The following is a 25411-nucleotide window of genomic DNA, read 5'->3' on the forward strand; positions in this document are numbered from 1 at the left end:
AACGGAGAGATTGGGGATCAGGGTGACAACCCCCGATCTGAACCGTTGTCGTGGTGCCTAGACATTCTGTGCGTCAACAGAGCTCATGTATTGGCTTTCACCCACATGCTAAAATGTTTTTGTCTCGGCCATCTTTTGCATTTTGTGGTACTTTTCCTGTTGAATGTGGCCATATATGTTTTTAACTTTCTTTTCAGCTGCATCAACCTCCAAGCTTCATTCCAAGCCATGGCCCAAGGTGTGGGCAAGGGGAAGGGGCAAGCTAACCCTATGTGGACCCAATGCAGGAATGTGGACCTTTGCGGGAAAAATAATGGATGGGGTAATAATGAGTGGAAAGCGGGTAATATAAACGGATAAGGGAGTGGGACCACGCAACCAAAATCAGGGTTTCCCATGAAATACCATCCCTGAAACCAAATGGTCAGTAAAAGAGATCCACGGAACTACAATCCAAGGTTAATTCCTAAAAGGGGTCTTGGAGACAAAAGCACAGACCTAGCCCATCCTTTTCGCCGAATCTCCCCATTAATCCGTGCCCATAAGTGTCCATGATAAGAAAACTACAATACTCAATTTCAAAATGAAAAGGCATACTTTTAGATTCGGGAGGCCCACCTTCAAACATACGATCATGGCAGATGGGCGAGGAGCCACATGGTTGGCTCAGGTGGCAAAGAAATGGCACAATGAGGTAGCTGATGGCTGCAAGAGGTTGTTGGCTGCCGATTGAGGACCATCTTGGAGAAAAAATTTCTCCTAGGGATATTACCCACAAAATGGTGGGTAACACTTCCTATAATTGTTGGTTGGCATGCATGTAGGACATGGTTCATCCTTTCCCTACTCTCGGTGATTTGCATGCGTGTAGGATGTGGTTTATACTTTACCTACGATGGTTGTGATATGTGATTGTAGGATGCGGTTCATCCTTTCCCTACATGTGGTTGGGAGGAGGATGTGATTTATTCTTTCCCTACTATTGCTCTAGTATCATCCTACCCATGTAGTCCGGGACACATGGGAAGTACCTCTCATCTAGCTAATGAGTTGGGAAAAATGGATAGGGACCATAACACTACCGATGGACCAGTGTTGTGAAAAGCGCGATTAAATCGCGCTTTTTTCCCTAAGACGATTTAATCGCGCGTTTTATGGGAAAAAAAAAAGGCTAAATTTTTTTTGCCGATTTTTTCCGAAAAAAACGTGGGGTGTTGGGGCAGCGGGTTTTATAATCCGATTTTTGATTTTTTTTTTGTTCATTTAGACTGTGGGTGCGCGTAGGAGGAGGAGAATGTCTTGGAGAGAGCAGCTGGAGGGTTTGTGAGCAAATCTAAGTGCTTGTAGGACAAATTCAAGAGGAGGCCACCAATTTCTCCATAAAAACGGTATGTGGATTAATTTTTTTTTGTTTTCCTTGTTTAAAAACATTGTTTTTCATTGTTTTTGGTTGGGAAACTTCATATGGGCACCATTTTCCTTTTGTTTTCATTGTTTTCAAAGAATTTTTTGTATTTTTTCATTGATTTGGGATGGGTAAATTGGTATGACTATGGGAACCAATTTTTCATTTTTTTTTTCATTTTTTTAAAACATTGTTTATGTTTTTTCATTGTTTTTGGCATTTGCCATTTGGTTGGGTAACTTGGGTTTGGAACTTTGGATTCTAGAAATTTGTAACTTGTAATTTTGTAAATGTTAAATTGTAATCCTAAATTCCTATTTCCTAATCCTTATTTTCCCATAGGTTTGCAAATTCAAAAACAAACATGCCAAGGAAATTGGATCCTTTCTGGGAATATGGTGAACCTAAAGCTCCGAATGATAGACAAAACTTGAATTGCAAGTTGTGTGGAAAGGAGATACGCGGGGGGGTGTACAGGTTGAAGTTTCACCTTGCAAAAATCCCTGGACATGATGTGGGGCCCTGTATAAATACAAATCCTGAACTTATCCAAAGAGCCATGAGAGCATTGGGAGAATTAGAGCACACTAGAGAGGCCAAAGAAGAACTCAAAAGGCAACTAAAAAGGTCAGCTGAAGGAAGTGGGCCAAGTGGCACTGGTTCTACTGCAGCATCAGTCAATCCGGTAGTTGCATCATCATTTTTTGTTCCTCGAACCACACCTGGTTCACAACCATCTATCGGTTCAATGCTAAAAAGAACTGAAAAAGAACAAGCTGACAGGTTGATGGCAAAATTTCTCCTCTTGAGTCTTGAGTGATATTCCTTTCAGCATTGTAAGGAATAATCCATTTTTTCAACCTACTGTTGATGCTATTGCCAGTGTTGGCCCGGGTACAAAATCCCTTCTTATCATGATTTCAGAGGCCAGATTCTTCAAGATGAAAAGCGTGACTGTACCCAAAGATTGGAGGATTTTAGGGCATCATGGGCACAAACAGGATGCACTGTTATGTCAGATGGTTGGACTGACCAAAAGGGGAGAACCCTTATAAACTTCTTGGTTAGTTGTCCCAAGGGGACTATGTTTATCAAATCTGTTGATGCATCTCATCAAATCAAAGATGCAAGAACTTTATGTGATTTGCTGGATGTGTTTATTTTGGAGGTGGGTGAACATGTTGTCCAAGTCATAACGGACAATGCTGCAAATTATGTTGTTGCTGGTAGAATGCTTATGGACAGGCATCCTACTTTATTTTGGACACCTTGTGCTGCCCATTGTATTGATTTGATGTTAGAGGACATAGGGAAAATTCCCTTTGTCAAAGATATTGTTGACTCATCAAAAAGCATCACAAAATTTATATATAATCATACATCTGTGCTTAGCTTGATGAGAAGATTCACCAACAACAAAGAGATGGTGCGCCCCGCCATTACACGGTTTGCCACGAGTTTCATATCTCTTCAATCCCTCTTGAATTCTATGTGGGATGTGAAGAGAATGTTTCTTTCAGAGGAGTGGCGTGCTATGTCAATGAGCCGCAAACCAGAAGGAGAGGTCGTATGCAAACTAGTCTCATACCAGGAAGACTTCTGGGCGAGAGTGCAGGAGGTGTGCGCCGTTACTGAACCTTTGGTAAAGGTTCTTCGGTTGGTTGATGGTGAGAAGCCCGCAATGGGCTATTTGTATGAAGCCATGGACAGGACCAAAGAAGCCATTCGGGCCTACTATGATGATAAGGGAGATGATGGGTTTCAGAAATAACTCCTTCTATGGGGAGTGATTGATGAACGATGGAACAACACACTCCATCGTCCCATTCATGCTGCTGGGCTTTTCCTGAACCCTGCATTTTCTTATGCATGTGGGTTTGATTTTGATGCTGAGATCATGGATGGATTCTTATCCTGTGTCCAGAAGATGATGCGATCTCCAGAACAACGTATAGAGATCTCTAAACAAATTGAGACATATAAGATGGCAGGTGGCACATTTGGCTTTGAGATGGCTGTCACTGATAGGACGATTAAAATGCCAAGTATTTTTAGTTTGTAACTTTGTTTCAAATTTCATTGTCTCTTCAAATTCCATTTTTTTCTTATGTTTATTTAAAATTTTATTTGTAATTTTGTTGTAGATGCATGGTGGAAGATGTATGGTGGCAGAGTACCCCTTTTGCAAAAGCTTGCCATACGCATCCTCAGCCAAACATGCAGCTCCTCAGGATGTGAGCGCAACTGGAGTGTATTTGAAAAAATACACAACAAGAAGCGCAACAGGTTAACACTTAAACATTTAAAATATTGCAAATTTCCAAATAAATTTTTGAATTCATTAAACAATATTTTTTTATAATATTAATTATTAATTATTATTTCATGATCTTTGTACAGGTTGGAGTCCCAACGACTTAATGACATGGTCTACGTCTACTACAATCTTCGATTGTGGGTGAGGCAACTTGAGAGGACACCTGATGTGGATGCCATCTCATTGGATGGGATTGACACCACTGCTGCATGGAGGGTTGAGGCCGAGAGGCCTCTCATGGATTCTGCTGATGATTGGTTAGTGCAGGATGTAGTGGAGGGGGAGGAGGAGCAGGAGGAGGAGGTGACACCGCCTACCTGGGCTACCACTACCACCAGTAGAGGACGTGGTCTACCTCCTGTAGCTCATACTTCTAGTTCTTCAGCTTCTAGAGCACATCAGACTCCACTGCCATTTCCACCAGCACAGGCACCAACATCTACATCTAGAGGGAAAGGGAAAGCTGTGACATTTTCTCGCAAGAGGGGCAGAGGAAATCAATAGGATTAGACTTTCATTTTATTGTATATGAGTCTATGACATTATGACATGCTAAGATACATTATCATATTTTTTGTTGATATTTTGAGGCTGAGCTGGGACTCAGGAGTTAGGACTTACTATTCAGGACATGATTCAATGTTATGTGTGATTTTAGTGCTAGAAATGATATTAAACATCTTATATATTAGTTTTTTTATCATATTTATGTGTCAATGTATTTATTTTATGTTGTAGATGGTTTAGATATTAAAAAAATTGAAAAAAAATGAAAAAAAAAATGAATATTTTTGTACCAAACGCTTTTTTCCCACTTTTTTCCCGATTTTTCCGATTTTTTCTGCTTCATTCCCGGCGCCGATTTAATCCCGCTCGCGCTTTTCACAACATTGCGATGGACACATTGTGTATTGTCGTACTCCCTATGTCTAGGATGCATGATGTTCAACAACTTGATCACTTGGGATCAAGTCCGATTGGGGTTCGACCCCTGGTTATGTGGACTGCCTTTTGTCACTGGAGAGTGGCAAGGTTTTGTGACTCACTCTCAATCAATTCCTCTTCATTATCTATATCAGGGTTCTGCAAAGATGAGACGAGATGCGGAGATGGTTCATGATGAGAGGATGGCATGATAATGAATGGATTGCCAGGTGGAATTCTCCCTAGTTGAAAGGGAGTGTTAAAATTGGCAACTAGGGCCAAATTCCACTTTGGGCAGGTCTTTTGAAGAAGATACTTATGGCATCTAATTCCTCTTTTTGAGAGAACCAAAATCAACCTAAAGATCATCAAATTTGGATAAGGAGAAATGAGTTTTTGAATATATGCCCACTCATATGTAAATTATCAAGGTCAGCCTCACCTCTATGTAGGCTCATAAAGCCCAAACGTCATGTCTCTTGACCCTCACCAATTTGTATATATAAAGATATCCTCCCACCACATTTTGACATATCCAAGGGCTCCAATGTATGTTTGAGGTAGTCGTGCTTTAGGAGGATGAAGGGTTGTCTTGTTTTTGGATTCTACTTCTGCAACTAGGATGAGATGCTTTAGATAGGACAGTGGTTGGTCTTGAGGAGAATTTTGGTCTCTTTGTATGGGCAAATTCATCATTGCAGGTCTCATTTCAAGAGCAGAAAGGTAGGCCGAATTTGTGGGTTGTCTTTTGGACAATGAGAGGGAGAATCTCCCTCCTAGTAAGGCCGCACTACAGATTTGTTGCTTCAGAAAGGGCCGCAGGGATTCACCATCATAGATAAAGTGTTCGAGATACCTATCAAGGGTTTTGTCCAACCAGCGAAGGGCACCATCATGTTGACCAAGGTAAGCCACAACTGAGGTGAGGGGTTTTGGAACAATTGAATGGGATAGCAGTGATTTACAAGAAGCCCTAACCAGACCTCGCTTCAGGAAGGTACCATCTGATCACTGTGACAGAATGCCAGAATTACAGCGTTTGATTAGGCCATCTACTTGTCTAGGGCAGTGACATTGGATCTCCTCGTTGGCAAGTCATTTTGACTTTAAAGTATTGTACTCTCCCTCTGTTGAACATTTGATATTGATAATAAGAAGAATTGATCAAGGGTTTTCCCCATCTTGGGGTTTTTCCCTGGCTTGAGCCATATTATTGTGTCCTCTTGTCTTGGCTTGTCTTCTGCATTTGTTGTATATGTTCTTTCTTCAGTTATTGTCAATATGATAATGATTCTTGTGATTGCTAATGGATTAATGAATGGGCTAATATGGAATATTGAAGTAACTGTCCTAAGCAAAGAACATGTTAACCTAAAATTAACATTAGCAAAATTGTAAAATCTAGCATATGTCTGGTCAAGCAGAATTTGGTGGCATCTCCAGTCAAAGGCATTAATTGTATGGGACGTTTTAAGGCTTTTGAGACAGCGAAGGCAAAGATTAGGATTTTGTACTGATATCAGGGCATTTGAGGGTTTTCAACAAGGTTGCAGACCAAGGGCCGCAGTCATAGCCATAGGTACAAGCTTATTCAAGCCAACTAAGTCCTATCTGCCATTTGTCCAACAATCGAGATTAAGCGCATTGTTGAACAACGAATCTCGTACAACACTTAAGGTAGTAAGAAGTTGAGAAAGGTCTACGGTTGTCCTCAGGTCAATTCGAGCTCCTGTTGTAGTAAGTTTAGAAGTAGGACTCCTGTTGCAACAGGCTTAGAAGTACAGTGGATCAGTATAGCATAATTGGGTTGGTTGTATATCAAATCAAGGGGATATTGGATATATTCAATGTTTTTATTGGTCAGTTATCCTTGGATTATTATGTCACTGAAGGATCTAACTAATTTTTATTGCTAGTGGATTATTGAAGAATCATATTGTTATATTGCCTGCTAAATGAACAATGTGTCATATAATCATTTATGTTTTATTGGAAATCTTGGATAAATATAAAACCTTACGGGAAAGAAAATTACCCTATGATATTACATTATCATACATTTACACTAACACGTATCGATTGAGGGGTTGACCTTGGAACTATCACTTTCCCCTAAGGGTTGGAAGCAGCTAATAGGGTTGACCATTAGCCATGTTAGTTTTTGTAGCAACAGATGTGTTCTAGCCTTGAAATTTTGTGGAGAGGTTAGAATGCATGAGATCTCCAAAACCCAGAAATTGTTTTTGGAATTTCCGCCTAGAAATGACTTAATTAGATTATTAGTCAGTTTTTAAATATTTCTTAAGTCTAAACTTATGGAATATGACTAATTAATCAGAATTAATTAAGTTAAGGTGTGAATGTTCTAGAAACTCACATGGATCGACTTCAAGTTAATCCTAGCCATCGATTGAGATCTAATCTTGGCCATTGAAGTCTCAACAGAGGATTATAAGAAGTCGATGGGGCTTCGAGAAATCACTTGAGCATATCAATTTCGAGAGTAGCAGCAGTTAGTTGTCGGAGAGAGACCCACTGAGATCGAATCAGTAATTGAGGGGCAGGGACAGTGAGCCGGAGGAAAGATTTTCCAAATTCAGGGAGGCAGCAACAAGTGAGTCGAATTATCCCAGAGAAGAGGCGTTAAGGGACTGCGCAGTGCTTCAGTCGGGCAGAACGATTCGGTGAGGAGAAAAATTTGTTCTCAGTTCCAAAGGCTAGGAAGGAGTCCCAGAGGGCCGAAGAGGCGATTTTCTCAGCATCCAGAGGCAGAACGACTTCACTGAGCCCAATCAAGAGCAAGCCATCCAGCTAGCTACGTAGAGTAGCACAGAGGTTGACGCAGTGCTCCAAGAGGTCGAGTTTTGATAGGGAAAGTCCGGCCAAAGGTTGCCTGTGGGAGAAGGGTAATTCCCTTCAGTATTTTAATCAAATTTTCTTCTTGTTTGGATTTTCAATTTGGCATCCATAGACATACTCAAATTTCACTGCTACATAATAAAATAAACCCTCACTGCTGCACCGATTTTCCCAAGTTGGGTTTTTTCGGGGACATTGGTCCAAAAATAACTGTGTTATTTTATGTGTGTGTTAGCATTTCTTCCAGCATTTATTTCTTTCGCAGTTTTATTTGTGTAGGTTGCAGTGTGATTGATTCAGTATTTGCTGTAGCAAACAATAAATAAATTGTTAAAAATTTATTTAACAATTAGGAGAATTATTTCTAGTTGTTGCAATAGGATTCTAGTTTTCGGAATTTTCACATGGTATCAGAGCGCAGATGATCAGCTGGAGAGCTCAGTAGCGAAGGAAGAGGGAGTTTCGTTGTTCAGTGTGGGCAGCAGATCGAAACCCCAGAGGCAGCGTAGTCACCTTGGCCAAGAGGCCGAATTTCTTGAGGAGATTCGATTTTTCTAAGTGTGACGCAGAAAAATTTGATCTCTCCAGATCGAAAGATTCCAGAGGAAGGGGGAGCAGCCAGTATTTTTCGCAAAGCAGATCTCTAGCTGGACACAATAGTTTTGAAGCAGTTGCTAGAGCAAAGCTAGCATCGGGTGAAAGAAGAGCACACACTGAGGGAAAAATTTCCTCAAGGAACTTCTAGTCTCAAGAAGTTTAATTTCCCTTGCAGATCAGTAGTCGTTGTGTGCAGAGTTTCTCACTCCAGAAGGGAGTGCAAATCGTTGAGCAGCAGCTGAGCAAAAGGGAAGAGGAGATTTTCCACATTTGTTGAGATGGCCATTACTGGGGTTCAAGATTAGGATAGGTTGGATGGTGCTTCCAACTATGTCATCTGAAAAACAAGGATGTCCTTCCTTCTAGATGAATATGGCCTGAAGACATTTATAGATACAGTGGTCGCTATCCCCACGGATGCAGATCAACTGAAGGAGTACAGAAAGGAGATGACATGAGAAAAGAGGTTGATCCTTGATGGTGTTCGAGATCACATTGTTTCACACATTTCTAGCAAAAGCACTACTAGAGAGATGTGGGAGACTCTCTCCACACTGTACCAAGGCACTTCCGAGCAGTGGAAGATGTACTTAGAGGAGAAGCTGAGATGCACCAGGATGCAGAAGGGGGAAGGCATAGACCCCTTCCTCACCAGGATTCAGGAGGTTCGAGATCAATTGTTAGTTGTTGGGGCAGTGCCTCAACCCACAAAGCTTGTGAGATTGGCACTCAACAGTGTCTCTGAGGAGTGGCAAGTCTTTGTCCAAAGCATATTGGGCAGAGACAAGCTACCAGAGTGGGACAGGATGTGGGCTGACTTGCAGCAGGAGGAGTTGAGACGAGCTCTAGTGAAGAGCTCCATCAGTGGCAGCAACAGCGGATCAAAGCAGGTGAAGGAGGAGGAGAATGTGGTCCTCGCATCTAAGGGTCCCAGTCAAGGATAGGGGGAAAAGCGAAAGAATAAGAAGGACCTATCAGAGGTCAAGTGCTTTAGATGTGGTGAGCTCGGTCACTACAGCACCTAGTGTCCTCTTAGGAAGAAGGACAAATAGGAGAAGCAAGACCGACAAGCAGCATCAATAGAGATCGATAGGCTTTCCTCCAAGCTGGAGGAAGACTTCGCCGTGTTTGCTGACATACCCCCAGGAGTGAAGTGGGGTGACTTGGTGTTGTAGCCCCAGAGCACTACAAATGGTCAGGATTCTTGAGGTGGTCCACCTCTTGGATCAATACCTTGTTACGAGGGCCCACAGTATTCAGTAGCAAAATGGATCAGTGGCATTAGATGCAGTCAAATGCCAGAGTGACAGATGCAGAGTCTAGTAGCAGTCAGATGTTGGGGAGCGCACTGCAGAGTTGGCAACAGTGCAGGTGGAAAAGTGCAGAGTCAGCAGCAGCGCAGATGCCTCAGTGACAGCGCAGATACTAGCAGCAACCAGAGACTTGGGAGATAGATGCATCATATTGATCACAGTTGATTCAGTATTTAGGATGCTTTTCAATTGCAGATGTTGCAATTGCAGCAGCAACAGATGTGGAGGGAGTTGCAGTGCAAATGCAGTGTCGACAGTGGTGTCAGCAATAGCACAAATGCAGCATATATCAGAGTAGCGCAATGGTTGGTGGGCAGCAACAGCCAAACAACAGCAACATTACAGGAGATGATGCGGAAACAGAGTGTTGTCACAAGATGTGCAAAGACAGAGTGTTGTCACATTCCTCGCTAAGAGGGAGTGTTAGTTTTTGTAGCAACAGATGTGTGCTAGCCTTGAAATTTTGTGGAGAGGCTAGAATGCATGAGATCAGCGTTGCGAACATCGCGATTTTTTCACCAAGCCGATTTAATCTCCAATTTTTTTATTTTCAAAAAATCGTGAAAAATCGTGGCGGGCGGAAACAGCGAGTTTTAAAGTGCATTTTGAGTTTTTTTTTGTCATTTTTTTTCAGACACAAGGCAAGAGTAAGAGCTAAGGAGGAGGAGAAGTCATCTACACGGGCAAAAGAGGAGAAAAGTGAAGGAATTTAGCATCCCAAGCAAGAAAAATTCAAGTTTGGACCAAGTTTCTTCAACAAAGCATGGTTTCCAGGTATGGGCATCAAATTTGGCCCTTCTTTTTGTTTTTTTCTTGTTTTTCCTTGGGTTTCTATAACCCATTTATTTTCAATGAATTTTGAGTGGATTTGATTGTTTTTTTTTTTTCATTTTTGTTGCATATAGTGGAGAGGGTTTATTAAATTATTTTGGTCAAAAATGCAAAAACTTGATTGTTAGATTTATAAGTTTAATTTCTTCTTGTGCCCTAGTTTTTTTCCATCATTTTTGCTTGGGTTTGAATGTGTATTTTTTCCATTATTGTTGCATTGAGTTGAGGTTTTTGTTTTGGTCAAAAATTCAATGTGTTGTATGTAAATTTTAATTTTATTTTTTTAACTTGCAATTCTTCTTGTGCCCTAGGTTCAACTTCAAACTTCAAACTTCATCTTACATTAAAACTCAAGAGTTCAACAAAGTTACAAACATGCCAAGGAAATTGGACCCTCTGTGGGAATTTGGTGAACCTGATGGAGGGTTTGACAGATCAAACTTGACTTGCAAGTTATGTGGGCATCATATGACAGGGGGGTATACAGATTGAAGTATCACCTTGCACAAATCCCTGGACATGAGGTAGGGCCTTGCACAAATACAAATCCAGAAATCATCCAAAGAGCCCTCAGATCATTGGAAGAAATAGAGCAAACCAAATTGTCCAAGGCAGCTCTGAAGAGTCAACTAGCAAGGACTGGGAGTAGAGTGTCAAGATTGGGAGGTGAACATGAGAGTGGTACTGGTTCTACTTCAACATCAGTATCTACAACCAACCCTATAGCTATCTCATCATATTTTGTTCCTAGAACCACACTTGGTTCACAACCATCTATCTCTTCAATTATTAAAAAAAATGGAGAAAGAAAAAGTTGACAAGTTGTTGGGCAAGTTTCTTCTTTGTAGTGATATCCCTTTCAGCGTTGCAAGGAATAATCCATTTTTTCAGCTCACAGCTGATGTTATTGCAGTTGTTGGCCCAGGGTACAAAGTCCCTTCTTATGATGACTTTAGAGGGTGCATTCTTCAAAATGAAAAGGTTGACTGCACCAAGAGATTGGAGGAGTTTAGGGCATCATGGGCACACACAGGATGCCTTGTGATGTCAAATGGTTGGACCAATCAAAAGGGTAGAAGCCTTATAAACTTCTTGGTTAATTGTCTCAAGGAGACAATGTTTATGAAATATGTTGATGCATCTGCGCATATCAAAGATGCACGGTTATTATGTGATTTGTTGGATGTGTTCATTATGGAGGTGGGTCGAGAACATGTTGTCCAAGTCATAACAAACAATGTTGCAAATTATGTTGTTGCTGGCAAGATGCTTATGGAGAGGCATCCTATCTTATTTTGGACACCTTGTGCTGCACACTGCATTGATTTGATGTTGGAGGACATAGGAAAAATTCCTTTTGTCAAGGATATTGTTGACTCATCAAAAAGCATTACAAAATTTATATATAATCATGCATTTGTACTTCATTTGATGAGAACATTCACCAACAACAAGGAGTTGGTGCGCCTTGCAATTACACGGTTTGCCACCAGTTTCATATCTCTTCAATCCCTCTTGAATTCTATGTGGGATGTGAAGAGAATGTTTCTTTCAGATGCGTGGTGTGCTTTGGCATTTAGCCGCAAACCAGAAGGAGAGACCATATGAAAATTAGTTTCATACCAGGAAATCTTTTGGGCGGAAGTGCAGGAGGTGTGCAACATTACTGAACCTTTAGTAAAGGTTCTTTAATTAGTTGATGGAGACAAACCCCCATGGGCTACTTGTATGAAGCCATGGATAGGGTCAAAGAATCCATTCAGACCTGCTATGATGATAAGGCGGATGAGGGGTTTCAGAAACAACTCCTCCTATGGGAAATGATTGATGAGTGATGAACAATACACTCCATCGTCCCATTCATGCTGCAAGGATCTACCTGAACCCCGCATTTGCTTACTCATGTGGTTTCTTATTTGATTTTGAGGTCATGGATGGATTCTTCACTTGTGTTCAAAGCATGGTGCCATCTCCAGCGGAACGTGCAGAAATATCCAAAGAAATGGAGATATACAGGATGACAGGTGGCATATTTAGCTTTGACATGGTTGTGGTTGATAGGAAGACTAAAATGCCAAGTATGTTTTAGTTTGTTTCAAATTTCATTGTTTTTTCAAGTTCATAGCTTCATACTTTGCTTCAACTTTCAAATTTCATTTTTTTCTTATATTTATCTTATTTGTTGTAGATGCATGGTGCAGAAACTATGGTGGCAAAGTACCCAATCTGCAAAGTCTTGCCATTCGAGTGCTCAACCAAACATGTAGCTCCTCAGGATGCAAGCGCAACTGGAGTGTATTTGAAAAAAAACACACCAAGAAGCGCAACAAGTTAAAACTTAAAATATTCCAAATTTCCAGTTAATTTTTTGAATTCATTAAATAATATTTTTTTTGAATTATTACTTTATTATTTATAATGTATTAATTTATGACCCTTGTACAAGTTAGAGTCCCAGCGACTTAATGACATGGTCTACGTCTACTACAATCTTCGATTGTGGGTGAAGCAACTTAAGAGGACACTTGATGTGGAGGCCATCTCATTGGATGGGATTGACACCACTGCAACATGGAGGGTTGAGGCGAGAGGCCTCTCATGGAGTCGGTCGTTGATTGGTTAGAGCAGGAGGTAGTGGAGGGGGTAGAGGAGGAGTAAGAGCAACAGGAGGAGGAGGTGGCACCACCTACCCAGGCTACCCTTGTCACCAATAGAGGATGTGTTCTACCTCCTATAGCTCCTAGTTCCTCAACTTTTAGGGCACAGCAGAGGCCACTACCAACTCCACCGCCATCTACATCTAGAGGGAAAGCTATTGCATTTTCTCGCAAGAGGGGCAGAGGAAATCAATGGTATTAGTTATTTGGTTCATTTCATTGTATATGACATTATGACTCATGATATGAGATACAATATTATATTTTTTGTTGATATTTTGAGACTAAGTTGGGACTCAGGACTTACTATTCAGGACATGATTCACTGTTATGTGTGATGTAGCATTAGAAATGATATTACACATCTTATATATTAGTTCTTTTATCATATTTATGTGTCAATGCATTTATTTTATGTTGTAGATGCTTTAGTTATTAAGAAAATTGAAAAAAACGAATATTTTTGTATTTGCCGATTTTTTCCCTTCACCGATTTAATGGCGATGTTTGCAACACTGCATGAGATCTCCAAAACCTAGAAATTGTTTTTGGCATTTCCACCTAAAAATGACTTAATTAGATTATTAGTCAGCTTTTAAATATTTCCTAAGTCTAAACTCAAGGAATATGACTAATTAATCGGAATTAATTAAGTTAAGGTGTGAATGTTCTAGAAACTCACACGGATCGACTTCAAGTTAATCCTAACCATCGATTGAGATCTAATCTTGGTGATTGAAGTCTCAACAGAGGATTATAAGAAGTCGTCAACGGGGCTTGGAGAAATCACTTGAGCAGTTCGATTTCATCAGCAGATCGATTTCCAGAGTAGCAGCAGTTAGTTGCCGGAGAGAGAGCCAATGAGATTGAAGCAGTAATTGAGGGTCAAGGATAGTGAGCCAGAGGAAAGATTTTCCAGATCCGGCGAGGCAACAGCAAGTAAGTCGAATTATCCCAGAGAGGTAGCATTGAGGGACTGCACAGTGCTTCAGTCAGGCAGATTGATTTGGTGAGGAGAAAAATTCGTTCTTAGTTCCGGAGGCCAGGAAGGAGTCCCAAAGGGTCGGATATGCAATTTTCTTAGCATCCATAGGTAGAACGACTTCATCTAATCCTAGTCCAGAGAAATTCGTCGAGCCAGCTACGCAGAGCAGCGTAGAGGCTGACGCTATGCTCTAGGGGGCTGAATTTTGATAGGGAAAGTCAAGCCAAAGATTGTCTATGGTAGAAGGGTAATTCCCTTCAGTATTTTAATCAGATTTTATTGTTGTTTATATTTCCAGTTGGGCATCCATATATGTACTCATATTTCACTGTTGCATAATAAAATAAACCCTCACTATTGCATAGGTTTTCCCAAGTTGGGTTTTTCCGAGGACATTGGTCCAAAAATAACTGGGTTATTTTGTGTGCATGCTAGCATTTCTTCCAATATTTATTTCTTCCGTGGTTTTATTTGTGTAGGTTGCAGTGGGATTGATTCAATATTTACTGTAGCAAACAGTAAATAAATTAAGCAAAGTCTTTTGGTAGAAATCACATAAGAGAATTTTTTGGCCAACGCGTTTCAAACCAACAAGTAAATAAATTGTTAAAAATTAATTTAACAATTAGGAGAATTATTTCCAGTTGCTGCAATAGGATTCCAGTTTTTGGAATTTTCACAAGCCACCTTTGTGAAGGTAGGGAACACCTTTACGGGACTTGGTCTAGTTAGATATTTGAAGACGATCCTTGTTTGAAGCATTAATATGCCCTTAACATTCAAGTTTGGTCCACTTAGATGCATATATGATCTTAGTCTCTAATGGATGGTTGCTTTCACTTGAGTCCATGTTGTTTTTGTCAGGTGGTCCATAGCAGCCCAGGCCTTGAGAGAACCCAATCCATAAGTACCCAGGCCTCTTTAGAGAGATAGATGGCTTAGCAGAAGCAGTGTTGAGAGAGTTGGGCTTCCTGATGACTTAAGCAAATGTTACATGTCCCAAAGCATCATCAAGACCCAGGATATTGGTCTACATTGACCTAGCATAGAGGATTCTTCATGATGACACCACTAGACCCAACATGCCCCCAGGCTAGCCTTAACACAACCTAATGGGCAAGACTTGATTCAGAGCTCAGATAAGGATGGTATCCCATTGAGAGACTTGGAAGGGCTTGTTGCACCTGGAGACCCATGGAGTTGACATTATGGCACCTAACTGGACTTGGGACCCCAAAGGAGGACTTGAGGTGGATTTTAGGGAACTTCCTCAAGTTTTGGATGATTCTAGCACTATGACATATTTTCACACCTTGACATGGCATTTGGAGCCATAAAAGAGCATGACATTAGCACTTTTGGAGGCTACGGATCACATGTGTGGGTAATTATGCTTAATTTGTCACTTATCCAGTGGGTTGGCTTGTAACCCAAGGTTATTTTGTGTCAAACTTGATTTAGGGGCTTAATTAGTCAGAAATTTGTTGAGGCAGACCTCATGTAAATAGAGGTCATGTCATTTGTCTTAACATCATCATTGTGCATCAATTCAGCGTCTTTGAGAGGTTTTGGCCTAGCTGAAATAGACTTGTATCTTGTGGAGATGTGATCTTTTGTGGAGTATTTGCTTGTGGAGACATTCTCTTGCTTTGGAGACATCATTTTGGAATAATAAAGGATTGGTTCATGCATTTTCTTGTAAGTATTCTATGTTGTTGAATGCCTTTATGGCTATTGCATGGAATGGTTATAGTTAGGGTTTTGATGTACTAGTTTTTATTGAATAATTTTCTATGAGATCTTGGCAAAGTATTGTATGCATTACCCTTTAAGGTTTGTGTGACAATCCCTTGAGATCCTTCATTTTAAGCTCTCCTCAATGACTTTCTTCTCTCATAAAATGATAACTAGGGTATGAAAACTAAGGTTTTTCATTAACCCTTACTCCATTCTAGGGCTTGATTTTCCATAATTAGATCTCCCTCTAGAGTCCATCACCCAAGATCGAGCACTAGCCTTTCTACATAGGTGATCACACCTTAAAGTTTTCCCAAAACCTAAATCTCTCTCTCTTCTCTAAATTTTCGGCCCTTTAAAGCAAGCCGCTACGCTAGGGTTAGGGTTGAATTCAACTAGGGCAAGTGCATTTTTCTTTTGGAGGGGTTTTACATGTGGTGTGATACTCATTGCCTCAAAATATCAACTTTACCACGTTGAATTCATCCTTTTTAGGACTGATGTCACAAGCCCTAGGATATTTTTCCCTAGGGTAAACCCTACGCTAGCCCTAGGCTTCAACTTGGGGCTCACTAAAGGCTTGTTGTCCCAAACATTGATCATATTCATCTTGTCAAGCCTTTCTCGACTTTGTGTACCTAGATAAGCATGTTGCCACATCCCTATCATGCGACTATTGCAGCTTGGTTGCATTGACGTACCTAGCTCCTCATATTACCTCTACCTGGAAACCTCGCCCTATCTCGTCTTTTGCATCTACTAAATCTGCAAGGCGCCGACCCTTTGATTGGTGACTTGACCGCCTTGGTGGAGTCTAACGACCCTGGCTGTCAGCCTACAGCCTAATAGCCTCGAGCCTATCCCCTCCCTCTTTGTGGCTCTAACAATTGATCTTTTCTTACCCACGAAACTGCCTTGTCTAGCTCCATTACTCTATCGCCTAATGGCTGAGTGGGTCTAACAACCCACTCAACCTGTCAACCCCCACTCCTTTTTTAATAGTTGATTTTTAACTTTAAAAACCTTTAAAAAAATTATTTTGATGTTGTTGTACAGTCCTTTGTACAGCCTTCTACACTCTACAAAATAAACAAGTTTTCCACGTATGATCACTACAGAACATAGCGCCTTGAGCTCAGTTCTCTGAGTTTATTGCTTTGATACCATGTTAAATTTTCTTGTGAACCTAACACCCGACAAATTATTAACCTAGCAAATTACAGACCTACTGAAGGAATGCACAACTAGGTTCTTAGCGAAAGTAAAAACATAACCAATCTCACAAAAATGACACAACAAATTCTACCCAATCAAATCAATTCTTCATTAAAATATTTTCATAACCTACTTGGGCTCTTGTCCTAGGATAATGGCCCAATTGAGGAAATTACATGTACAACAATTGGATTTGATCCAGCCAATCAAACCCTCCCTAGCTAATCTAGATATCCCTGTTGCCCCCTTCCTTAGACCCAACACGCTGGAGTATCACACTCCATATTGATATGCCTCTCTCAATCTTATGTTCTTGTATGGTGTCTTCTCCCTATCCTTAGCCTTGTTTTTATAACCTTTTGTTGAGTCAAATCCCTAACCCTAATCTCCAGAGTCCAAAGTGATTGACAGTCAAGATTAAATCTCGCCTCACTTGAGATCAAGGGCTAATATTAAAACATCATTTCTAAAGTAAATACTTTACTTTTTTTAATGTTTCTTTAGGTCAATTAGCCAACATAACAGTTATGTGTTTTTCCTAAGTTAAAACTTAGGCTAAGTTACAAATGCAAATTTTTCACACTAGAGCAAATGTCTAAGGAGATCTTGGGCGACTTCTACACGCCTAGACACTTAGGCCTGTGCAAAAGTACCTACCCAAGCTACAAACACAACATACCCATAGAAATTGAGTTTGTGCATTGCAAGCTAACTATTTCACAGATTATTTGAAGCATTGTATTTCAAAGACCAATCCATGGACCGTAATAGTTCCTAAAAGACAATGCACGCCAAGACTTATGCCATTGCCCTTAGGCCTAGCAAGAATAACCTATGTACTAGTTTCATGTTGCAACCAATGTTTTTACAAGTCCTAGAACCTTGTTTCATTATTACAATTTCCATATAAGAAGTCCACAAATATTCACTCTCTTTTACCTCTTCTCTTTGTAGTTAGGAGTTGTTCTGGTAATCCCGCATTACTATTGGGACTTGCTATACTCTTTAGTCCCATTGACCTATTTTGGTTATTCATGGCCATTAATAAAATTATCTTATCTATGTTATGTTGCTAACATCTTAATGCCTGCTTGCTAAGATGTGTACCATGGAAGTTTGGAAAGATGCAGGATGCAATCTTTCAATCTAGATGTGATAAATTAGAATTTGTTGCTAAAAAGGCAAGGAAAGAAAACTTTGAAAGAACTATCCCAACTATCACATAACCTACACTAACTCCTAAACTATTTCTAATTTACATATAGACATGTACATACACACAAGTAATACAAACAAGAATGAATACACATATATATACATCACACAAAAGTGCGCACACATAAGTGCAGAAGATGTATTGTCCTCCCCTTCCATGTAAATTTTTCAAAATGAACCAACCACACTCACACCCCTACCTACAAAGTCCAACCCTCCGACTTTCATAAAGAACCATAGCAATGACGATACTAAGATATACTCACACACATGCCAAAAAGTCCAAAAGGAGGATAACGCACACCAACAATGTAATCTGAAGATATTGTATACGCTGTCAGAATCATCTTCACATGCCTAATAATGCCCAAAAATCACCCAAAGACTTCTATAGATCACCTCAGCAGTCAGTAAGGCAGTTTCTGACCAAAAGAACCATAAATGTATTCTTTTACAGTCAACCTTCCTCATGACAAATTTGTTGCTCCATGATAAAGAGTTGTGTTTCCTTACATTTGAAGGATGAAGAATTGCCCGTAACCTACTAGATAAATTTTGGTTTATAACCTAAAATGATAAGCCTTGAAAAAATCTAAAGGTTAGCCTTAATTTATTGAATAAGTTTGTAATTTCAATCTCCTATACTTTTACAAGTTTCTAATGGTAAAACTGCAATACAAATAAATTTTTAATGTGAGAGTAAGTTGTGACTCGCAAGCGATTATGTTTACAAGAACCATGCATCCCAAACATAAGCCCATTCAAACCAATTCGTAATATTGGAAAAATCAACTGCCATGGGAACTCAAAATCAAATTATGTCAGTATGCAACAGCCTTTCTCCAAGTTAGCCTCTGCAGTAACTATCTATTGTATTGAATTAAGACAGCAAACCTGGAATTTAAAGTTTTTATGACCTGGGAAAAGGTAGAAAGCATGCCACGCAGGCTGGAGTCCAAAAGTGTTCGAATCTCTTCAACTGCTGGAAGTCGAGCTGCTGTTTTCTGTCAGATAATTCCGACTCAGTCTGTCAGATATCTTTGCACAATGTCTGTGAAAACCTACAGCTCCTTGTAAAAGTCATTGGCCATATACAAGGAAATGTTTAACCATGGTGAAAATAGTTCCAAGTAAACAAATTCTAGGCATGTTCTCCTTCTGCAAGTAATTTTCCTTATGCATTTCTTTCGTTCTCTTTCTATCAACAATAAGTTATAATTAATATTGTTTTAATACAAGTGTGGGAATGCAAAGTTGTCAATTAAGTCTAGCTTGTGCAATTGCAAGAATGGAGTGTTATCCTCCCTGACCAGGTTCAATTCCCACAAGTGACATGTTGAGTTCTTAATCAGTATATTGATGTAACAGCCTTGAACCCTATGTTGACACATCCTCAAGCTTCTGCAGAAACTGGTTTACCTTAAGTACCATTCTCGGAATGAGGGGAAGTGTTTGGTGGGTTTCCTCAAGATAAATACTTAAAAAAAAGTGTGGGAATGCAAAGCTGTGCAGGAAAAGAACAGAAAACTAATACCTGATGACTTTGGACTTGCTGCCAAAGTTTTGTCTCTTCATCCATGTTATCTGGAGCCAAACTCTGCAAAAAGAAAATTTCAGAAAAGATGGACACTAGCTAAGAAAAATAAACAATGTATATGAGGTACTTCTAATTACATCACATCATAATTAAAATCCAGCAATTGGCCAAGTTCAAAAGCTTCATATCAGAATTCCAGAGATCTAGAACCTATATTTATGCATCCTGAAATTTTTTCAAAAATGTACGGTATAAAGATTAGGCTAGAATATTTTCTGGTAATGAGTTAAAGCAAGGAAGAAAGATATTGCACAGTAAAGAAGAAGCAGGTGAGTAGAATGTCCATCATTGGAATATGACGGTTCCAGATAAAGTCATAAAGAAGAAAATGATACAGAAAGAAAAATAGGATCATTTTTGGTGTTTCTGCTCTTTTATATCTCCATATGAGGTATACAGGTCTGCATGATTCTACGATTTTGCATGCAATCATCTGGGCATCTTTTTGGTGCCGTGTGACAGGAACTTTGTACTAGTGTGGGGTCTCTCTAGAGTCTAAACAAGTTTAACACACCTTGCTGCATCATGAAAGTCAAGTTCTTCAAACGAGAATTGAACAATGGGGTAGGCAGTTTCACACAGGGTGAGCTTTCATGGCTAATAACCATAGTAACAGGAATCACAGATTTTACGTAGGAAACACAAGTCTGACCCGACTTGCCAGCTAAAAGTGTAGTTATGACTCACTGACAAGTCAAAACCAGGCTTGACCAGTACCACTTGACCAGTTTTACCCAGCGACCAAAAGTCTAACCCAACTTATTGACATAACAACTAATTATGACTTGGCCATAAGTAAAATCCAAGCTTGGGGATACAATTCATTAACCAGTCAACAATTTGTATTTGTTAAGCCCAGATTTGACTCGTTGACAATTCTATAAAGGCTCAGAAATAACCACAATGCACTTCATTTTCATGCTTTTCTGTTGGAGATTTTCACCACAGCTGTGACAGCTCTTCCAAACCTGACAGTGACTGAAATAAGGACAAAGTTGGACATCTAGGGAATCCACACCATCAATTTCTGACACACAAAAAGCAAGTGTTGGCACATAAACAGCAACAAGGCATCTAGGGCAAACTGTTCTAGCCATTCAGACCCCAAATAATTTCTACAGGTAGAATCCACCTCTCTAATTCGTTTGTTCACAGTTGCTAGTGTTTTAGGGCTTACAATTAGGGTTATGTTTTTTTCAAATGTTTATAATGTTTTTTCTGCTGTATTTTTAGGGCTTTTTTCCTGTATTTTCTCGAGAATATGCAGCTTTTGAGGAATATATCAACTGAAAATATTTAACATTGCCTAAAAGTTATAACCATAACAGAATTTTTGGATTAAACGCTAGGATTGTTAAAAGACCAAGGTAAAAAGATTTTGCATGGAATTATTGCAAAGTTCCAGGCACTATAAATAGAGTGATGCAAGTTTTTCCATGACGATTATAGTGGCAGATAAATACATTTAAATGCCTAAAGCATATATGATACATTCTAATTTATTACATTATGATAAAATTGTCAATTGTCAATGCATAGACTATAAGTATCTAAATTTACATCACATTTACTCATGAATAATCACATAATGAAAATAGAAATATCCAAAATCAGCCACGAGAAATTTCTAATTTTTTTGTCTCGTGGTTGATTGGGAGTCTCCTCCTACATAGTCGAATGACCTTAGTGCTCTTGATTAAATACAAGTTTCATACCCTAGTACCCTACATTCTCTTGATTATTGGGAGTCTCCCCTGCATAGAGGGCTTTGTTCTCTCGATTAAATACAAGTTCCATACCCTAGTACATGATAAAATCCAATGGAAACATTGAAATCCCCCCAATCCTGAAATCCTGAAAAACAGATAAGTCTGCTGGATTTTGAGTAAGATCTAAAATTCTACTTTCTCCATATGAAATCCAATGACGGCGAAACCACTCTCAAACATCCTGAGTCATTTCATGAATGTTAAAAATTTAAGTAAAAGGATGAAAATGAAAAATAAAGGAGAATATCACTTTTACTTTAAGAATTTAACATTACCATGAACTGCATATCAACACTAGGGCAAACAAATGTAAGAGATCTACATTAGAAAAAAAAAAAAAATTGTTTTTTTTGGGGAAACGTGGCCCGTACGGCTTGGAAACGCGTTTCCGGCCGTACGGCCACGGTACGGCCACGTTTCCGTTTCGGGAAACGTGGCCGTACGGCCGGAAACGCGTTTCCAGACCGTATGGTACGGGGAAACGCGTTTCGTTTCGTTTCCCCTGGCGAAACGCCCCCTAGGGCCACGTTTCCTACAACTTAGGCCAAACATTATTATTAATTAATTTGTATACTAACCATGCAAAGAGAAAAGTTGCAAAGGTAGGTCCACCACTCTAGTATCTCCTAAGTTAGCTTCTATGGTTATTAGCCATCGATCCAACCCTTCACGCTGCTTAGCATGAATTCTATTTGATACGGATACCCAAGTGCTTGGGCTAGCCAATATATATGATTCAAATAATGTAGATGAAAGTGAGCTCTTCTAGGACTAATTGACTAATACGCTTCCAAAGCCTAACTTCTTGTTGTGTGGCAACATTAATAATATTGAGACATGTTAACCCCTAAATTTGTCCCTTGCAAATTTAAAGGATTATAGACTAGCACATCTCATTCAGTTGGAGGTCCACAAACAGATATGGATACAGGCTAGGGATTGACTCCCAGGATTATTAGCCTTAGGATTGACTCAATGATGATTAAGAATTTGAGATACATTTTTGCACAGTTTGGAGAGGGTTGTTATTTTTAGCAGGATTCCTACTTTGGAGGAGAGGGAGTTCCAAGCATGCTACAGTAGTATTGATCACATATCCAAAGTCATTATGAACTTGGGATTCCAACGAGACCTTTCCTAGTGGCATGCATGGCACTTACTATTTTTAGCAGGTTTCATCTTGCTCGCATGTCAAAGATAACGGTATATTTAGAATCATTGTGAGATTCTTAGTCCAATGAGTTACTTATGGCCGACATGTGAGTATTTTCTATTTTTGGCAATGCTCGCATGTTGATTTTGATCACGGATTTAGATTCCTTGTTGAAAGATGAATCCAACGAGTATATACACAGGTGATTTGTTGATGTTTTGTAGCATTGAGAGGCATTCTCACACATGCCATTGATGTCGGACATGTGAGAATAAATTTCAGGCACTCACTTTAGGTTGTTGCCTTGAAAATCCATTGTGAACAATGTGTGTTATGAATCTATGATAACCCATGGTGTTGTTGAAGCTAGTGGTAGCTTCAAAAGGTCTTCAACATAGGCTTGGTGTCTTAGCATCTGGGAGATGATTTATTATATCTATTAGGTGTTTGCTTTATGGAGTGAGTGACTTATGTCTTCTTTCCTAAGTCTAACTTAGAAAAAGTACAATAATTTAAGTCAATTAATTATTGTGGACTATTAAGTCATTTTCTAAGGATAGATAATTTAATTATTTAAGTGACTTAGAAATAATCTGAACTGTTGATTTCCAAGATGTTTTAGAAGGGAGATTAGGGTTAGGAATTTGGACTTAATGAAGATTATAAATGAAGCCTAGCAAAGAGGTTAAGGCACACAAGAACTCAAGAGAGCAATTCATCATAGAGAGTGATTTTCTATAGTGCAAGTGCTTCAATGGACTAGGGCGCAAAGGAGGAGAAGTACTAGAGAATTCAAGGCGAATCCAGGAGGCTGAGTTGAGGAGATTGCAGGGCCAAATTGTTGTGGAAAGGTCGATTTGATTTGGAGAAAGTTGAATTGTTGGGGGGTCGAGTTTTCCTAAGGCGCGGTGATAGCACACAGGGAGAGCGCATGTCGATTTGCTAGTTGTTTGATTGGGCCAAATTTTTCCCAGACGATTTCTTCCAAAGGCCGATTTACATGTGGTCAAATTCCTTTGGTCGAATTCATCATGTGGGACCGAGTTACAAATTCTGATTATTGTATTTTTCCTTGTATCTCCGTGGGTGGAAAACCCAGATTTTCCAGGTTAATAGATGACAAAGTATTTTGTGGGTAAATTATTTTTGCAATGTGTGATTGATCTCTCTTATTTCAATTTCGTTGCATATATTCATTTCTAGAAGTTAAAAATACTAGTGATTTTATTTTTTGGTAATTCAGTATTTATTTGGATAATAAATAAATTGTTGGGAATCAAAGAAATTGCCCTGCGAAAATAAATATGGTTGGTATTTGGAAATTTAATAGGTATTCTAGTTTATGATAACCCATGGTATAGACCCATGGTATTTTCTTTGGAAAAATATAAATACAAGGCAATGAGAGAGGTTCATTATAAGATTGGGTGATTCATTCTTGTGGCAAGAGAGCAAGAGAGGACGTCTTGTGGAGGAAAGAAGGACAAGTAGGCCTTAATCTTGGGCAAACCTATGAGGAGGCAGTTCTGTGCGAGGGCCAAGGAGGGCAAGGAGAGGGTTGAATCTGCTTTGTTGTGAAAAACAAGAGGAAGAAGGAGGGTCGTAACCCTATTTGTGTGAAAGCAGACCAAGAAAAGGGAGGCAAAGACCTATGGAAGGGCTGGTAGAGAAGGCCTGAGCAAAGGGAAAGAGGGTCACAGCCTTGAAAAGGACAAACTGAAGTTTGTACTAGTTGGTCGCAGACCTAAAGAACAAGCTGACAGCTTATGGAAGGCCGCAATAGGGCCTGAGATAGGTTGCAGGAAAAAGAAGGACAAGCCCAGGCTTGTAGGGTGCTAGCAACACCAAGTTTAAGGGTTGATTGCAAGTCTATGAAAAAGATAGTAGCACAAGAGCGACAGGCCAAGGCCTAGAAGGTGTATTTTGCAGCCCATAAAAGAGGTTGTGAGGGCTAGTTTATTGTTGAGTAGTAGAACAATTAGAGCATTGAATTTTCCCTTGACTTCCAATGATTGGACAGCGAAAGGAGTAGCCAAAAATGAGCAAACTATGGCACAGAGACCGAGGAGGGTTTCCGCAGTAAGGACAAGGGTTTTTTGGTGCAAGTTTTCCCTTGTAATTAGCATTTTATTGAGCATTGTAAAAGGGCCATTTTCCCTTGTACGAGATCCATAGATTCTTGTTGGACTAATAAGAAAGAAAAAATTGGGGGGGTTGAATTTTTGTGTTACTATGCATGATCTGATTGTTGATTTTATAATTTTCGCTATGAAAAATTTATTTATGGTCAAGCACATCAGTGTGTTTCAGTTAATTAGTTAATTTGAGACTATTATCGAATCTAGGGTGTGTGTGTGTACACTAAGCGTAGTGCCCACATGCCCAAAATCTAACACAATCCGAGTACTTCCTCTTTTTAGTAGTGGTCACATGTCAAGTCTAATTACACATCCAGGTTCCCCACTGCGTTCTAAATCCCATGGTATTGTTCTCATCCAAATCTGAGAAATTTCTATTTTTAGCAATCGGAGCCAGGGATTAGTGATTACATATTTGGACTTCCCATTGAGTTATTAGTCTGATGATGGTGGTTGCATCCGATTCTAAGAAAAAAAAAATTGCAATCTCAATTTGGTAGTGCTGACAACAAATTTGTGTTCCCCGTCAGATTCCAAGACTAATGAGTATTATATTGTGGACATGCGTATATATCACTATTTTTAACAGTGCCTATTTATAGGCATGTCTATTTTTAGTAGCACAAGGTGGCAAGTTGACAGGTGGACACATGTCAATAGCTAAGGATGCACATGTAACATAGAATTAGATGAGTCATT

General features: G+C 39.6%; 2 protein-coding genes across 2 annotated transcripts in view; one reads left to right on the forward strand and one right to left on the reverse strand.

Annotated features, from left to right (window-relative positions):
• LOC149155680 (non-canonical heme oxygenase HOZ, chloroplastic-like) overlaps positions 1-25411 on the reverse strand; it is a 244687-nt gene that overhangs the window by 198603 nt on the left and 20673 nt on the right. Inside the window, exons 2-3 of the mRNA XM_089445922.1 lie at positions 19590-19652; positions 18973-19059 (exon numbers count right to left, since the gene is read on the reverse strand). Of these exons, the coding sequence (XP_089302048.1) occupies positions 18973-19059; positions 19590-19652 (150 nt within the window). The remainder of the gene's footprint in view (positions 1-18972; positions 19060-19589; positions 19653-25411) is intronic.
• Positions 3555-4858, forward strand: LOC149155682 (uncharacterized). Its single transcript, XM_089439445.1, has 3 exons — positions 3555-3691; positions 3806-4151; positions 4802-4858. Exons 1-3 carry the CDS (start codon positions 3564-3566, stop codon positions 4856-4858), a joined length of 531 nt encoding a protein of 176 aa, XP_089295571.1. The 5' UTR covers positions 3555-3563.

The sequence above is a fragment of the Pinus tabuliformis genome, chromosome 9, assembly GCF_031772625.1.
Source record: "Pinus tabuliformis cultivar Carrire ecotype Pingquan chromosome 9, CPIR1, whole genome shotgun sequence".
Taxonomy (NCBI): domain Eukaryota; kingdom Viridiplantae; phylum Streptophyta; class Pinopsida; order Pinales; family Pinaceae; genus Pinus; species Pinus tabuliformis.